Consider the following 17,961-nt stretch of genomic DNA (forward strand, 5'->3'; position numbering starts at 1 on the left):
ACAAATGAAACTGACTCTAAAGGTGTTTGGTTATGGGATGGGAGGGTTATAAGACTGGTAGATATACCTAAGTAGGAGTGTGTTGCACCATTTTGTAGAAGTAAAGCAATAAAAAATTTTGGTTTCTCTTGAAGCAAGTTTGGGCTGTACAGTCAAGGAGTTTAAACCATTGATTGGACAAACAGTGGAAGGCATCTTAAAAATACTGGCTGATGGTGTCTTTTAGAGACAAGCAGTGTTAAGAGATGTTTGCATTACAACTTCACTTGGATGTACTTTAGTGCTGTGGTCTGCATTGTTTGTTTATCATCTTTAACGCAGAATTGGAATAAAAAGTATTTTATATCATAGAAGCTACTTCCTATTGCAGTTTGTTTTGGTAGCTCCCAATTCCTTATTTAACTTGTCCGAATAAGTCTTAAGTTGGTGGGAAATATTGCAAATTCTGCAGAAGGAAGGTAGTTGTAAATGACTTGGGTAGGGAAAATATCACATCAACAGTTCAATAACACAAACAATTCTCACTTTTCTTGTTTTGTTCTGTATACAGCAGAAAGAGGGAAAGAAGGAGCGAGCAATGGTGGACAGAGTGTTTATTTCACGAATATGTCGAATCCTGAAAATAATGGTCCCTAGAACTCTTTGCAAAGAGGTAAGCATTGCCTGCAGTAATAAATAAAGAAATAAAGCTGGAGTCAAGTCTGTTTTGAAATTACATCAGAATATATTGCTTAAATGGGACTAACCTATGCTATGTATTTTAAAATAGCAACATAATAACATAACAACTGAGCATAATGTAGACTTAGATGTTGATGAACTGTAGGAACTTAAACATACATCAGGCACAAGAACAGTGATTTGCAATGTCCAGAGTATAGAACAGGGACCTTCAGCAGCCCAACTACAAAAAGGAGGTGCATAGAAGGTAGAAGCATGGATAGAAAATGCCTATGAAAGTGCTCAGGAAGCACTTTTTCAGCTACAAAAGGTCATGGTCATTAGAAGAGGTTACAGATAATCCCAAAAATCCCAAGCCTTGCTCCCATATTTGAAAACAAGTTTACTGGAAGCTACAGGCTGGTCAGCCTCACAATATTCCTGGCAAGACTGTGAGCAAAACTTCCTGTAAGCTAACTCTGGCTACACAGAGGACAAAAAAGTGATTGCAAGCAGCCTGGATTTACCAATGACAGATCATGCCTTACTAACCTGATTGCTTTCAGTGATGAGAGAACTGGCTGTGTGGATAAGGGAAGAACAGAGGATATTGAATACTTTGATATCAGGTCAATAATACACTGATAGCCAAACTGAATTGGCTGGATGAGTGGACAGTGAAGTGCATGGAAAACTGTCTGCACTGTTGGTCTGACTGGTGGCTGGTTACTAGTGCCCTGTTTTGAGTAGGGAGTTGAAGTAGATGATGTTCAGAGGTCTTATGCAACCGTAAGGCAGAAAGGTGTCTCAGAATAGCAGTAACTTCTTTATTCCTGCAATCCTCCATCTTATAATGTGTGTCCAGTATACGTATCAACCAAATATAGCTTTTTAAAAGGCAAACTTTCAACATGTAGTCAGTACTTTATTTAAGGTATAAAATACTGCTTTCAAAAATGTAGTTAGTACTTTATTTAAAGTATTGTATGCTAATGTGTTTCCAGCAAAATAAGTAAATATTACATTAGCTAGGGCAGCAGGGTAGTACTTTTCTGTTAGATGCAGTTGGATAACTTACTGAAAAAATGGTGAATTTTAGCCATTATTTAACTGTTACATTTCTGTGGTTGTACTAGACAGGTTATTTGCTGCTTATTGCTGTGATGCTGGTAGTCCGAACTTACTGTGATATTTGGATGATTCAAAATGGAACAGTCATTGAAAGGTACCTATACATTTTTTATTATTAAACATTCTCTCATGTGTTTAACAGGGAAAGTTGTCTATCAGAATACATATTCTGACATTTTATAGCTTGCTTGTTTAAAACTGTTGGAAAACTGGTGTAGTTGCAATTTGGGGAGGGGCCACTATATTTTGGTCAGTATATTAAATTATTTTTTTTCATCAATAAAATGATTTTATTAAATTAATATATTTAAACTATTTACTAAATATTCATTTGGTAGCATTTTGTGTGCTGAAGACTCTAAATCTTGTTGATCTGAATGTCCAAGAATGTACTTCAGAATACTGGGTTTGTCTTAGACATGTGTGGCTATTAGGGCTTTTGTTTCTTCTCACTGAGCTGTTTGCTCTTTAGATTGATAAAAACAACGCTCTTGGTCTTAATATGTTAGAAAGTAATTTTTAGACTTCTGATTATTCTTGCTGGTCTTGTTGCTAATTGAAGCAAGTCACAATGTGTTTTGAACTGTGATTTCAAATCGATACTGTGTTTGAGGAGAGACATTTGGTGCTTTGTAAAATGGAAGGACTGCTTTGTTTCCCTGGTGAGAATCTGTGAAAGCAGAGAAGGGAAAGAACTGGTATTCTGTGACCATGAATTTTTGAGCCCTTAATGTGGGCAGTTACAGAGGAGCAGACAGGAGATAACTGTTTAGTCTGCCACTTGCCACTTAGCGTGCTTGAGGGTGTCGGACTGGATCCTACGGCTGATGCTGCAGGTTTCCAGGTTGATTTTGTTTTCTCTGTGTGGTCCCCTGAGAATTTATCCACTTAAGACATGCAAGTTTATACTTTGTTATTTCTCTTGTAACTGACTCTTAGCTGGTGGTCATTTACAGTGCCATCATTGGCCGCAGCAGAGAAGATTTCAAGAAATACTTGTTCAACTTCATTGCTGCAATGCCTGCTGTAAGTGCTTTTCTCGTGCTGACCTATTAGTAGAACATATTTTAAATGTAAATTAAGATTTTGAGGAAAAGGTCTCAAAGGAGTGTCTTGAAACCTATGGAAATTAGTTGTTTTACATACAGGTCTGTATGAAAATGCATTTAATTTTCTGGCTCCAATGTGGGGAGACTTTATCAGCATATTTCCTTATTGGTTGCAACTATTTTTTTAACAGATATGTTTGGGTTTTCAGGTTAGTTTTGTTGATAGCAATTTTGACTATAGGTTTGGGATTCTTTTGGCACCATTGAAGATGAAGATTTTTTTTTTTTTAGACTTTAGTTTTTATATATATGTTACATTTTTTCACAGATTTGTTATGCGTTCTTCCATGCTTTAACTTTCCTTCAGCTTATTGACATCTCTGATCAGCACCAGATAGAAATAATTGTTGCTACCTGGTTTGCAATAAATTTTAAAACTAGTTGACAAATTTAAGGCAGTGGTTGTAAAATGGTGGCTCTTTTCTAGAGTATATCAGAAGAGCTGAAAATGCATAATATGAATGTATTTTGTCTTAAATGGTGAGATCCACTGGGACCTGGAGACAGAAACCTAAGCAGTGGTCCTGTAGACACTGTCTGATCTTAGGTGTGTTTATGGCATTATTGACTTTAAGGGGAGAGATGATCTGTTTTAAAGTGTTTACACAATTTATGCTGCAAATTGATCTAAGTATATTTGCTCTTGTTAGTTAAATATTATTGTCTCTTATTTTAGATCTCTCTAGTGAATAACTTCCTGAAGTATGGCCTAAATGAACTGAAGCTCTGCTTCCGAGTAAGACTTACCAGATATCTCTATGAAGAATATCTTAAGTAAGTAACACCTTGTCTACAGATTTTAAAAGTTGATTCAAGTCATTTTAAGTACATAATGAGAAGGTTGCAATTAACTTGCAGTTGAGGGTGAGTGGCTTATCCAGGTTGTATATGCCATAGATACAAAGACAGTAAAGTTGGCTCAATTGGGGGACAAAATGCACTGTACTGCTTCCCTGATTGGGTCAGATTCCAAAGTACTTTTTAGGTACCTTCACGTGCTGAAAACTGAATTGGATGCATGAGCTTGAGTAGCTCCTTCTGGACTGAATTTTGGTTGTCAGATATGCTATAGTAGAGTGTGTGAGGGTTTTCCAAGTTCAGTAGCGGCGTGAACCTGAGCTTCAGCTCAGACATCCTGGAGCCTAAATGCTTAAACAATCCTGCAGCATTTAATGTGCATTTAGTCAGGTAAAAGCACAAGCTATGTTGATTCCATGCAGTAATTTAATGTTTGCCCTGCTTAGCATCTCAGTATGAAGCAAAGGTGTTCCAGTTATTTCAGATCCCAGGTAATGACTTTTTTTTTTTTTCCTGCCACTTAGCAATTATTTTGTTTCAGAGCATATACATACTACAAAATGGGAAATCTGGACAACAGAATAGCTAATCCAGATCAACTCCTTACACAGGACGTGGAAAAATTCTGTAATAGTGTAGTGGACCTGTACTCAAACCTTAGCAAGGTAAGTCTTTTGAGAGAGAACTTTGAGTAGTAACTGTAGTCATTTAGGATGGGGGTGTCAGCTCACAACAATGATGTGCATTTGTATGTGGATTGCTTGGAGTATGGTATTAAAAAAATTGTTTATGGTGCTATAGTGTTTCACACTCCTTGTGGCTTTCATGACCAAAGAACTGTTGTGAGTTGTTATAATTCGTATTAAATTTTCTTTTAAAGAACATATGGCATTCTTTTGCAGATGAACAGTGATGACTTTGCTCTCTCAGGCAGATAGTTCCCAGAAGAAAAGCAATGGCTAGCTCTCAGTTACACACAAATACCTTTTTTTTTTTTGTGTAGGGAGGTGTGGTTGAATAAGCTTTTACCTGTTTCTGGTGTGAATTTTAAGGTGATTGGGTAGTGAATGAGAATACCATTGACATTTTTAGACTAAGTTTTTTGATGCTATATGTTTCATGCAGCTGAGTATAGGTAAACTACAAGTTACTTTGTTCAAAACCTTCTGACTACAAAACCTGTAGTTCAGCTGTTTTAGCTTAGCGAGGGAGGTTATAGACCTTGGGAATGTTCCTCCTATCAGGTACATAGCCAAATATATGCCATTAACTTTTCATTCAGTATTTCTCATAATTACTTCAGTTAAATTATTATGGGTTCTAGTCTACCTTTGATAAGTGGAGCAGAGTGTCATTACAGACCTAAAATAGCAAAGTACTCTTTTCATATAGTATGTATTTATCTGAAGATCATGATGTTTTTGTGTTCAATTCTAGAGCCTGTGTTTTCAGGAAAAAGTCATGTGGCTGAGATTCCTTTTGTCTTAGCTTTTAGTTTGTATAATAGACTAGCCAGTATTTTAGTACAGAGCTGTAACTATTCTTGGGGTGATACATGGCTTCTGGACTGTTTTATATTAGTTTTGTGTTTGTGTTCTAAGGCTTTTTTCCTGTGCTTCTTGCAGCCCTTCTTGGATATAGTTTTGTACATCTTCAAGCTAACAAGTGCAATAGGAGCACAGGTAAATTGATTGTGTTTTTTAGAACTATAAGCACATTTTCTCTTCTTTGGTTATAGCCTTGTACCTGTTTGGAATCTGCGAAAAACTGTAGGTGGTGGTTGTGGATTCCTACATTATTTGAAGGGCTATACTGAAACTAGGCATTTACACTTAATGTTTTGTGTGCTTTAGTGCCCTCTATTTTGAGGCAAGCAAAATAAAACCCAGTATTTTCAGGCATTTGATCAACAATTTGAAGGACCAAGAAAGTTCTTTATTTTCTTCTAGTACTTACTTGGAAATCCTATTTAGTACAACGCCCTTTAATTGTTTGTCTTGCGTGAATTGCATTTAAAGGTGAAAATAAGTTTTCTGTTTCTGTGCAGCCTCTATGAGGGGGAACCATTTCTTGCATTGAGCTGTAAGACTCGATAAGCTGAATAATTGCAGAATTAATTCTTCAAATTAGTGAAATGATGCATTATCAAAAATGTTCAGGAGTTAAAAAGGAGTAGCTGTGGGTCACATGATGCAAGTTTTGTTGAGATAGACTTGCAGTAAGGCTAAACTGAACCTTGGTAACTATCAGTCTTTCTTCTGCTCTCTAGAGTAGCTATTGTGTGCAGTTTTAAGTTTATGCCATTCCATGCTTCAGTGGTATTTAATCATCTGTCCTTCATTTATGGAAACTTAGGATCCAGGACTGCTTGAGAGACCAGGAAACGTGTATAGCGGCCAGTGGGTTTGAAATATTGACTGCTGTGTGACACTTCAGCAAATGTACAGAAAAAGAAGTAGGCAGAAAGGAAGGAGAAGAAATGAGAGGGTACCAGTAAATCATTAATGAAATAAGCTAGGACAGTAGGGGACAGGTCACACTGGGTGGTGATAAAAATCTCAACAGAAGGCTGAGGAGGGAAGGACATCTAGGGACAGAGAATTAGTGAAATTAGTGAAGTAGTATCTACAACACCAAAGAAGGTGACATGATGGGAATTGCAAATGTAATTGAATTGGCAATAGGCACATAGGAGGTGAGAACTAAGGGATTTATGCTTTCTGGGCACTTTGAATGCAGATACTGTCATTTGAGACCACCTAAACTTTTATTCTTTTTTGATATTCACAGGGTCCAGCTAGCATGATGGCGTACTTGATTATTTCAGGGTTTTTCCTTACACGTTTAAGGAGACCAATTGGCAAGATGACTATTATAGAACAAAAGTATGAAGGGGAGTACAGATATGTCAACTCACGGCTCATTACAAACAGGTATTCACTTGGCTGCTAAGATACAAGTGACTATGCTGTGGGGTAAATGGAATTTGTGTGTTAAAATATACTTGGGCAGTGTGGTGCTATCAGGTCTGAGCCAAGTGTTTGCATCTTTATGTACTGTAAAGTAATTTCTATGTGCATTATATTCCATAGTAAGACTAAGTGGGGTATAATAATTCTGTGTTCTACTGTTGTGAAAAAGTACAAACCCTTTTTTCATAAAGTAACTGAAAGTGCTTTATTCCCATATTTTATGGCTGACTGTTTTCAAAGACTGTCTTTAACAAAATGAAGTTTCATTATTTTTGTTTCTTTTTAGTGAGGAAATTGCTTTTTATAATGGAAACTTGAGAGAAAAACAGACTATTCACAAGACTTTCCGTAAGCTGGTAAGCCTCTTTTATTTCTTAAAACATTTTAAGCAAAACTTAATTAATTCTATTGTGATGATTCTTGACATGTGCTCATAAAAATTGACTTAGAGTGGCTTGATGTTTTTGCTGCTACTTTCATTTCATTAAAAAATTAGCTGGTAGGCTATAAGCAGAACAGGAGTTTCTGTTAGAATGGCCTTTCTCTTGCCACTTAGCTCCTTGTCACCCACCGCAAGTATTGTTCTCACTATTTAGTTTCATGTGTAGGTTGTTTTGATCACAAATGTAAGTCTTTGCCAGCAGGGACTCTTGTGCAGTGCTTACCACACTTAGAGGCATGTAAATGCATCTGAGGTACTAAAAAATAATTGTTTGGAACCAAATGTCTAATTCAGTTCTAACTGGTGGAGTTTGAACTTCTTTCTTCTGTAACTTACCAGGTGGAGCACTTGCATAATTTCATCCTGTTCCGGTTCTCTATGGGTTTCATTGATACTATCATTGCCAAATGTAAGTGTGTGCCAAGTGCTAATGGATTCCTATAAATAACAAAACAAACTTTTTCCATAAGAAATGTCTTTTTTTTCTTACTGATTCATTTATGTGCAGCTTAATATTTATTCTTAAACTGCAGACCTTGCCACTGTGGTTGGCTACCTGGTTGTTAGTCGTCCATTTTTGAACCTGTCTGATCCCCGTCATCAGAATAGCACGCATGCAGAACTTTTGGAGGTAAATAGACCAGAATTAAAACAACCTCTAGATTTTAAATTTTGTTAGTCCACGTAAAGAAACTTTCTTCTACTCTAGGATTACTACCAAAGTGGAAGGATGCTACTGAGAATGTCTCAAGCTTTGGGCAGAATAGTCCTAGCAGGCCGTGAAATGACAAGATTGGCTGGGTAAGCTTAATAGTAAGAATCTTTCTCATCTCAATTTCAGAAGCTGATTGTAGAATTAAAATAAGCTGATGTGCTTTGCTCCTTGCAGCGTGCTAAAAATTCAGAAATTAAAAACATTTTATGCTGAAAACGTATCTGAAGATGTGCTAATTTTGTCCACTAGAAATTTCACATCTTGATAGTAGTAGCATGGAGTTTGAATTCATAGATGAAACCTTGTCAAATGCTCTTAAATCAATTACGTATTGATTATTTACCTTTTTTTTTTTTAACATTGTAAGATGTAAAATTTGGCTATTACAGAAAAAGGAAAAGGAGCTTTTAAAATATGGTGCATATTAGAAAACCTGGTGCAGCTCTAAAATGTAAACAGTTGTACTTCTGTGCTGGGTTGAATAACTTTGTCATTTTAGCAGTTTGACAGAGTGCTTATTAGACCTTCTGTGGATTTTTTTTCTTTTTTGAAGTTTCACAGCTCGAATCACAGAATTAATGCAAGTTCTGAAGGACTTGAACAGTGGCAAATACCAGCGTACAATGATAGCACAAGAAAAAGGTAGATGTGTTATAATATGCAATATGTCATCTCTGTGTAGCATTTCAGACACTAATACATTTTTCTTTATTTAAGACGGAGATAAAAAGCAGCCTTTGTCGTTGATACCTGGATCTGGAGAAATTATCAACAGTGATAACCTTATCAAGTATGTTTGTGAAGTTTCCACGAGTTCAATAGTTCAGTATTTTTAATGTAGACTTTTTTAAAGTCTTTCTCTCTGTGACCATTCATAGAGGGCTGAATGCCTGTTATTAAAATTTGCAGTTCCTGTTGAATTTCAATTTATTAGTAATTCCACCTCACACCCACTCAGCATTTCTGTTCTGCAAGCCAATCCTTATCCTCTCATATTAGCAGAAGATGTAATCTGCTCTCTGGACTTGGGTTTTTTGGTAATATTCCTACTGTCCTTTAGAATATGACTTCTCAGACCATTTTGTTTCTGCTTAGAAATATATTAGTTATGGATTTTATTCTATTATATTGTTCAGCTGTAGAAAGGGCAAGTCTGTATTAATTTACAAAGTACTTGCTTTTACTTCTGCATGCTTAGAAACATTGTACTTGATGTTCCTACATTCTTTGCAGTCTGAGGAATGTAGCGTTGACATAGTACTAGTACTTCAAGGCATAAAATACAGCCTTAAGAATACAGTTAAAAGATCAAATAATCTCAATCTGGACACTGTGGAAAGCAGGGAAGTACAGGGGAAAAAGAGGAAGGAAGGGGGAAAAGAGATGATATAGCTATTGTTATTCATTTAAAACCAGGCAAGGGGGAGGTGAGCAGAGAAGTCATTCATTGATTTTTGTAGAACTAGTGTAGTACTAGGTTTAAAATGCCATGCATTTTATATCCACAAGATGTTTTGGAGACCAAAGGCTTAGAAGGATTAAAAAAACAAATACAGGGGATAAAACCAAGCCTGTAGATGTAGATGTTTAAAAGCTAGGATTTCAATAACTTCCTTAGTTGTTAATAGCTGGAAACTGGGAGAGTGAATGAAGTACTGGTGAGGTGTTTCCCGGTGCCTTAAGTCTCTCAAGTAAACACACAGTATTAGCTTCTTTTAGGCAACTGTTGTTTTTTTCTTTTTTAACTTTGCAATACAAACAGGTTTGATCATGTTCCATTGGTGACACCTAATGGAGATGTTTTGATTGAAGACCTTAACTTTGAGGTAAGTTTTTTAGTATCACAGGAAACAGTATCAAATTTTCAGGGGAAGATGATAGCTTCAAAGGTCATCCTATTTATAAGAAAAGTGTAATCGAATCATCATTTTAGTTTTAAAAAAAAGGCAATAAGCTGTTTTACCCAAAAATGCTTTTAATGTTGCAAGTTCATCTTCTTCCAGCTGCAGTTGGTGCTAAATCAGTTGGGGGAAAAACCTAATTTTTTGCTGGGAATTGCTCATTGTAATGTCAGAAAGTTGTGTACAAGCATATGATATCAGATTGTACTATTGATTGTAGAAACTTCTAGCAATACTTTCTCACTACCATTTTATGTGTTGGCTTTGCAATTTTAGGTTCGATCTGGTGCAAATGTGCTGATTTGTGGGCCAAATGGGTGTGGGAAGAGCTCCCTGTTCCGTGTTCTTGGTGAGGTAAGGGAACTTTATAAAACGAACTTGGGAGAATGCAGAGCACAGTTGTAATTGGACTTTTTTGTCAAGTTTTAATCTTTTTCCCTTTGCAGTTGTGGCCTTTGTTTGGTGGGCGTTTAACAAAACCTGTAAGAGGAAAGTTGTTCTATGTTCCTCAGGTGAGACCAAGTGCTTTACCTGACAATAATGTTCTCTTTCTTTGTACTTTGACTAGGTTTAGAAATATTTGACATATCTTTTTGGTTCTAATTGTATCTCAGAGACCATACATGACTCTTGGAACGCTCAGAGATCAAGTTATATATCCAGATACTTTGGAAGATCAGAAAAAGAAAGGGATTTCTGACCAGGTAATGATAATTAGTTCATTAACCCTTTGTCTTGCTCAGGATGAGTAATGCTTCAGAAATACTGAAATTGCTATGAAAACACTGCATTTAATAGGACTTTAATATTTACCAGAGTTGATAATGTTATGGTATAATCCTTTATAGCTTTTTTCAACCATTTGTCTTTTAAGTTCATGTAAGCTGTCATTCCTGTTTCCATAAAAGGTGCTGAAGGAGTACTTGGATAATGTCCAGCTGGGTCCAATCTTGGAACGTGAAGGAGGCTGGGATAGTGTTCAGGACTGGATGGATGTGCTCAGCGGGGGAGAAAAACAGAGAATGGCAGTATGTCTCAAAAGCATAAATGCTTAACAAGTGCAGAACATAAATAAAAAATAAAATCTGAACTGTAAGCTATTTTTATTTGTTGACTTAGAAGAAACCCCCAAAATATGAAATACCTAAATACTGAGAGAATAACTGGAAATAATGGGGTTTGTACTCAAAATTTAAAAGGAATTGGCTTTTAAACATCCTTTCACCATGTCTTGTGCTTTCATTTTATAAACAGAATTTCTAAAATACTAAAATTGTCTTGAATAAAAAAAAATTAAGATAATGTACAACTTTTGGATTTGGTTTCAAATCCAAAAGTTGGTTTCCATCTTAATTCCCTTTTCATAGTAGATTTTTGGACACTAATTCTTAGTTTAACTTGTTTAACTTAGTTTAACTTAACTGCACCATTGCTGGTAGTTCTGTATCCACAGTATCCTTTTTTTTTGGCTTGCATTCCAGATGGCAAGGCTGTTCTATCACAAGCCCCAGTTCGCAATTCTGGATGAGTGCACCAGTGCTGTTAGTGTGGATGTAGAGGGCTACATTTACAGCCACTGCCGAAAGGTGAGCTCTTTGTTTCCAGAATTCTCTCGCAGTACATGAACAAGAAACCTAAAATTGTGCAAGGTTCACTCTTCCTTATGCATAGTGCAGACTGAAAATAAAAAAATAAATCTAGAAAAAAGCTTAGGGGGCATACAACTTTATGCATGCTAGAATTCAGTAATCATTTTGTAATCCCAGGATAATTTAGATGTACATGTAGCCTCTATGACATACAGAGAACTCTTACTAACTGCTAAGTAACGTTACTTTTACAGATAGTCTTAGAATGTCTAGTAGCACCAAATAACCTAAAATTGTAGCATGCTTTCTTGTTCAAAAGGCTTCTTTTGGCCAGGGCAACAGAAATGAAAGGTGGAAGTTAACATTTCCATCTATGTTGAGATATGAAAAGCCAAGCACTGTAGGAAGATATGATGATGAAAAATACAGCTTTGTGTTTCCTTGTCCTCTGAAACTCACTATTTCAGAGTCTCTGTAATGCCATGTGAAATCAATAAGATTCAATTTCACACCCTAGTCTGGCAAAGAAAGGGCTTGAAGTGACGTTAGTTATTGAGTAGTGGTATTCCAGAATGGTAATGGAGCAAAGCTGTGCATCCACTGAAATATGTGCTTGAAACTAAAGGAGCCCTCTGGAGTAGTGAATGGACATTAGGTGGACTCTGCAGGAGAAGAAGCATTACTTCATGAACTGATTTTACCACATTGGTGTCAATACCCTGACAGTTTTTAAAGTCCATTATCCATATGCTTCTTATTCTATTAACATGAATATTCATTTGTGCTTGCCAAGTGGCTAGTGCATGTTGCTGAAAAAATAGAATTCCTGGTTAGGCTGTCCTTGCAGAAAGGAAAAAATGTTATCTTACATCAGAGTCATTTTGTCCTTGCTCCTCCTAGTGGGGATGAATAGTTGGCTAAGTTGAAAGGAAACAAAGGAAGGTTATTCACTTTAAATTGTCACTCTAAGTGTGTAATTGATTACTGCTTTTGTGGGTTTGGGATTTGTTTTGTTGTTAAAATTCCTTTATTCACCACCTTTATTGTTTTACCTACTTCCTGCCTTGCTTCTTTTACTCAGTTAGTTCTATGTTTGACAAATCTTTAGGAGCAAAAGAAGAGTGAAATAAATTAAAAATTATAAATCTCTCCTGATTGCTTCCCTCCTGCAAAATCTTGTGATAAAAGCTATGTATGTATAGTGTTAATAATGGTCTGGAAGTTTGTGGTTATGAATTTAAGATCTTCATCTGATACAATACTGAAAAATTAATAACACCTTAGCCATGAGAAGAATTAACTGTTTCATTGGTGTTTTTGTCATGTAGGTTGGCATCACTCTCTTCACTGTTTCCCACAGGAAGTCACTCTGGAAACATCATGATGTATGTAATCTTAGCTTTATTAAGAATATTTCTGGGTTTTGTTGACTGACTGTATGAAATTGCCTTGATGATTCAAGGTGTTATCATTTTACATCCTAATAGGTCATGTTCTGCTTGGGTTTTTATAAGGTTTTACTTTTCACAATCTAATTTTACTCTTTGAAATATTCTTTTGCTTTTAGTTATGAAAGAGTGCTATCCAAAATTTTAAGTGTATCTATAAAGTATGAGAGGCTTCTTTATAAGTCTTCTTTCTTAAACTCAAAAAAACCTTGAACTAGCTTTCAGTGAACAGCATGGATATTTTTGCTGTCTTTATATCTAATAGATTTATGCTTAAAAAAAAAAGTCTCTAAGACATGGACTTTTTTATTGCAGGCTAAGATTTTACTGTTCTTTTTATGCAGACAGACTGTACCTGTGGATAAAAATACTGAATTCATACATGGGGATGAATCTGTGCCCCACAAAACCCAAGAGAACAGTGTTGAGTCTAGATATGGCTATTACCAGACTGATGTATGATGTGCAAAAATACAGTTTAACATTTTTACAGAGGCAGGTGAATTTAATGATGTGTGAGGTGAGAGCAGCTTATTTTCTGAGTTTAAGTTTACCCTCTAAAACTTTTTAAACGTTTTTTGAAGATTTTTAAATATTATATTTTAAACATTTTTAAATGTATATATATATTTAAAATATATGTTATATATTTTAAATATATATTTTAAATAATATTTTAAATATAATTTATGTTGGTCAATTACCAACTCTATGATAACATCTGTTGGTTTTTTTCAGTACTATTTGCATATGGATGGCCGAGGAAACTATGAATTCAAGAAAATAACTGAAGACACAGTGGAATTTGGATCTTAAAGTCACGAACTGAGCTGCTAGAGATTGATGATTACAGGAAATGTGTAGAACATCAGACAATGTACCATAAAATTATTCAGCCTGTTAAGCATTTACTATTATGTAGGATATTGCTAATTGTGTATATGTTGGTGTAATTATTGATACGTACTAAGAATGTCCTTATTCTTGTGGTTTAAAAACCTGCCTAAATTAAATTGGGCTTAAATTAGTGTAACCTGATTCATCCTGGGATGCAAACCATTTGAAATCGGCTGATTTGACTTTTGTAGACCTTCTTTCCCTTCGGTGAAAAGCCCTGTTAAAATTAGGGTTGCTACCTCTCTTGTTCCTGCAAAGCAGTCTTGGATTTTTGCTCTGTTCTATGCATGTTTCAGAGAGATCTTACACGGTGCAGGACATTGTCCCGTCTTCAGATCTGTGCCCTGTTCAATGAAAGCCTTTTCCTTGTCCAAGCCTTGTGATGTAGCCAATGTGCCCTTGCTGAAAAAGGATGAACTGAAACTAAAAGACAAACTAATTCCTTCTGGTGTTTTAAAAAAAAAATTAAGGTTGTTCTTTGCTGGGATTTGGATTTAACATGTCTGTCCATGCAATTCTCTCTGCAGCTCGGCTCCCGCTCTCTCCCAGTTTAGCAAAAGCTTCATCCATCTTCCAGCCCAACTGTCCCTCTTTTTTGTCAGAGACATCTTGTGGTAATGAAGATTTGAGTGGAGGTTGAGGGAGGAAAGGACTGAACCACAAGAAAAAACGGGAGGGAAAGAAACGTGATGATCCTTGTATCAAAGAAGCTTGTGAATGTTTTTAGCTCTGAAGAAATTAATGACTCCCACAAGAAGGAACAGAGAAAAGAATGTGGGTCCAGTCATTCCTCAAATCAGTAGAGGTTATAATGGGCTCAAAAATGTTCATCTGTGAAATAGCAGACAGTTGTCCTATGTTCAGTCCTGTAATACAGCAGTTACTTTTCCCAAGTTCCTCCTTTTCTCCCTCTTCAAAAAAAAAGTGATGATTTTATAGTTTTAGCTGCCCTTTATGTCTGAATTTGAAAGCAAGTGATAATGGTACCCTCTGTTTGGTCTTTTGAACTGTGAAGCCTGAAACAATGCTTTCATTCTTCATGTTTATTCTCTTCTTGTCATGATGTTTCTTGATTTCTGTTACAAATTATTTACTAGTGATTCTCTGTGTTTGGTAAGCATCTCCAGTCCTTGCTGGTTTTCTTGTTCCAGCTTCCAAATCCCCTCAAAGGAACCAAATTATTACAATGGTTTACTGTAGTTGTTTTTTCCATACAAAAATTACTGTTTGTTGTCATTTGACTTTGACAAGCATAAATGCAGCAAGGTGTTTTTTTGATCAGGGAATAGGAAGGTATAATTCAAACTGAATTGCTGTTTAGGCTTTAAAACAAAAAATTACAATACCTGTTGTACAGTGAAGGTCTAGTAGTTTTTTAGTGTTCCATGTAAGATATAATATAGGAATGCACTACATGAAGGCATGCATAAAATATGCAATACATCTGTACTTTGTGCATCTTTTATCAAGGGTTTAGATTTAAAAAAGCCCCTACTTTTTATAAAATGAATATGTACTTGGATGCACTGCTGTTTGTTAATTTTTACCCAGTTTAATTAGGAAATTTCTTTCATGTTGAAATTGCTACCTGTCAATATTTTTACTTTTATCATAGTTCTTGTCCCTACCTCTCAGTATTCTTTGTACTCAAATGCAAACAGCTATCCTGGTACAAGAATCTAGTGACCACAATAGAATCTGAGTATAATGCATCAATGAAGATCATAAAAGCTTCTCTCTGAAGTACCGCATATTCCAGAGAATAAGGTACCAGAATAATTTTTGTGCTTTTTTTACAGGAAGGCAGACAGGTGCCTGATTTCACTAATCTCTTGGTTCTGTTTATTCAGGTTCTCACATCAGCCATAACGTGGCAGGTAGCAGCATGCTGTGTGTGAGGTCGTAGTCTTTTTCAAAGTGTAACCGTGGAAATAGCATGCCAGGTTGGTGTGGGATGGTTTTTTGGTTTGGGGGTTTTTTTGGTCTAAATTCTCAGCACAAATGCGACTTCTTCTCTTGGAAGGGATGTTTTAGTAGCCTTTTAGAGAGACAAAGAAAACTGAGAAAGTTGCTATGATCTTTGTGATTCGGGAGGCTTTTGCAGTGGAGTAGTGAACTTGGGATACTTTAATGTGTTTTTAATGCTAACAAGTAAAACCATACACAGCACACTTACATTGCTCCCAGCAGCCAATCCCAATTGTACTTTACAATTTTACTGGATGTAACAGAATTTTGTGTAATCTTGTATTTGTTTTTAAAACTAATAACAAGCAAACAAAAAAATCCATCTCCAAAACCAAGGAGGAATAGGTTTGCCTTTAGGTGCAATGAAGATGGTTGAAAGTGAAGATGCTGGTGTCTCCTTAGGGCCAGGACTTGGTGTTTGGAAGGAAATAAAAATATTGTTCTGTGCTTGATTGTAAGGGAGGCTTACAAAGAAAATACAAAAAATAATGATATTTTAGAATTATATTATTGAAAGGCCTTACATTAAAGTGTTTGAGATAGACTTGATCTAATGAGAGATTGTAAAATAATCTAGTGAAAATGATCGAAGTCCCAGTTCTGTTGCAGAATTGCACTGTGATACTGTATTTTAGTTATGTTTCTTTAATAGCACAAGTTGGAAGTTCATGAAATGGAATTCTGGACTACCTTAATAGACAACATACTGATAAATACTTTGTCTCAAATTGCTGGTGCTTTGAAGATGGTACTGGAAATAGTCAGATGGCTGCATTTCAACGGTGGGAAACATTCCTGTGTGTAAATACTGTAAAGTGTTTTGGAGGGGGAAATGGCGCTATGTAAATGTAAGACATTAAGTGCCTCTGAAATAATAATAATAAAAAATCTAAAGATAAAATAGATCTAGGCTTTTCATATTTCTTAATGATGTGATTAGGAATTCTGTAATAATACAGTAAATGCATATGCAACAAATGCCGAGTTGCTCAATGAGCCAATTGTCTTTGTGTTCAGCTTTGAAAATCTGCAGTGCTGTCTGAAGTTTGCCCTGGAATCAGCCAGGTGATGCCAGCTGGTTCAGGCTTAACCAAGTGCATGAGCTCTTGTCTTGAGGACATGTTCTTAGAGCAATGGGATTATAGGTGCTTTAATCTGCTTTGGGTCTGCACTGAGGTTGGCTCGATTGGCTGTAGCGTGGTGCTAATAACCTACGAGCCATTGACCTAAGAGCTGGACTCAATCCTTGTGGGTCTCAGCTCAGAACATTCTGTGATTCTGGCCTCTCTCCTTTGTCTCCTGCCCACCTCTTTTCACTTTGTTGATTTTAGAAGGGCCTGAATAAGATTAACATAATATCGGTATAAATTCTTGTGAGTGCTGCTTAATCTTTGAGGATTATAAGTTAATCTTTTCCCACCTTTATTGTGTTTGTAATTTTCAGTTTTTTTCTTTTGTTGTGGTAGACATACCAGCTATTGAAACACAGTAGTGTAAAAGTGCAGCCAAGATATGCTTGAATTGACTGATTTTTAAGTGATCAGTGTTTGCTAATGCTAACGAGTATGGATTTTTTTCTTTTCTTAACTGAAATTAGTTGTGCAGCAAGTGTATTGTAAAGCATTCTTGAAGAGTAGACCTCCCTTTGAAGGAAAATGTCTCAACCAAGAATGCAGTCTTACAAATCAAAAATGTTCAATTAGGTTGATGAGTTAGAGGAGGAAAGAAAGGAGGGATGTTTAATACATAAATTTATTTTTTAGATACATTAAGGTAGAAGTTAAAAATCCAGTGTTAAAATTTGAATTTAACTGTTGTTGGTACCATGAGAAGTCCATAGAAACTTCCATGGTAATGATCATCTGAAATCCCACTGCAAAAAATAGTGGGGTGAAAAGGTTGCCTAGGTTTTATAGAGAAAATAAACCACAACTTTTATCTGTCCAGAAAATCAACAGTGTGCAAGTTGAAATTTCTGCTCACAAGGCTGCTGTTCAAAGCAGTTATTTCAATGTATAATCTCTCTGCTTCTTTATTAGGTGTACATAGCCAGATGGTTTGTGCTAGTCTCTTTCCTGAGCATGGAAAGAGGTTTCTTGATTTTACTAATCAGGGACGTGCAGTTGTGTCAGGAGGAGGTAGGTTGGTTGGTTTTCCTTTCACATGTTATGGTTCAAGGCTCTTGCCAGTGGTCTGGACACAGTCAGGTTTTTGTTATGATGCCTGAAACTTCACTGGGAAGTTTAGAGTGGCTGTGCATATTACAGGTTCCTATGTTTGTTTATATGTTCTGATGAAATCCATCCTGTCACGTGTCTTCAGAGGATGAAA

At 36.1% G+C, this 17,961-nt stretch overlaps 1 protein-coding gene across 3 annotated transcripts in view; it reads left to right on the forward strand.

The window, feature by feature from the left end:
- Positions 1–16,531, forward strand: part of ABCD3 (ATP binding cassette subfamily D member 3) — a 28,160-nt gene extending 11,629 nt beyond the window's left edge. For 2 of the 3 annotated variants that reach the window (XM_041421440.1, XM_041421442.1), the window contains exons 3-23: positions 551–652; positions 1,797–1,885; positions 2,748–2,817; positions 3,577–3,674; positions 4,240–4,363; positions 5,324–5,380; positions 6,489–6,631; positions 6,957–7,026; positions 7,452–7,521; positions 7,646–7,743; positions 7,822–7,913; positions 8,381–8,469; positions 8,545–8,617; positions 9,590–9,653; positions 10,005–10,082; positions 10,175–10,240; positions 10,343–10,432; positions 10,637–10,756; positions 11,210–11,314; positions 12,646–12,702; positions 13,504–16,531. In XM_041421440.1, the coding sequence (XP_041277374.1) occupies positions 551–652; positions 1,797–1,885; positions 2,748–2,817; positions 3,577–3,674; positions 4,240–4,363; positions 5,324–5,380; positions 6,489–6,631; positions 6,957–7,026; positions 7,452–7,521; positions 7,646–7,743; positions 7,822–7,913; positions 8,381–8,469; positions 8,545–8,617; positions 9,590–9,653; positions 10,005–10,082; positions 10,175–10,240; positions 10,343–10,432; positions 10,637–10,756; positions 11,210–11,314; positions 12,646–12,702; positions 13,504–13,581 (1,833 nt within the window). In that variant the 3' untranslated portion in view covers positions 13,582–16,531. The remainder of the gene's footprint in view (positions 1–550; positions 653–1,796; positions 1,886–2,747; positions 2,818–3,576; positions 3,675–4,239; positions 4,364–5,323; positions 5,381–6,488; positions 6,632–6,956; positions 7,027–7,451; positions 7,522–7,645; positions 7,744–7,821; positions 7,914–8,380; positions 8,470–8,544; positions 8,618–9,589; positions 9,654–10,004; positions 10,083–10,174; positions 10,241–10,342; positions 10,433–10,636; positions 10,757–11,209; positions 11,315–12,645; positions 12,703–13,503) is intronic. The other variant, XM_041421441.1, reaches the window with a different exon arrangement.
- Positions 16,532–17,961: the final 1,430 nt, after the last annotated feature.

This window comes from Onychostruthus taczanowskii, unplaced genomic scaffold, assembly GCF_017590055.1.
Source record: "Onychostruthus taczanowskii isolate IOZ18803 unplaced genomic scaffold, ASM1759005v1 scaffold7, whole genome shotgun sequence".
In the NCBI taxonomy this organism is placed as follows: Eukaryota; Metazoa; Chordata; class Aves; order Passeriformes; family Passeridae; genus Onychostruthus; species Onychostruthus taczanowskii.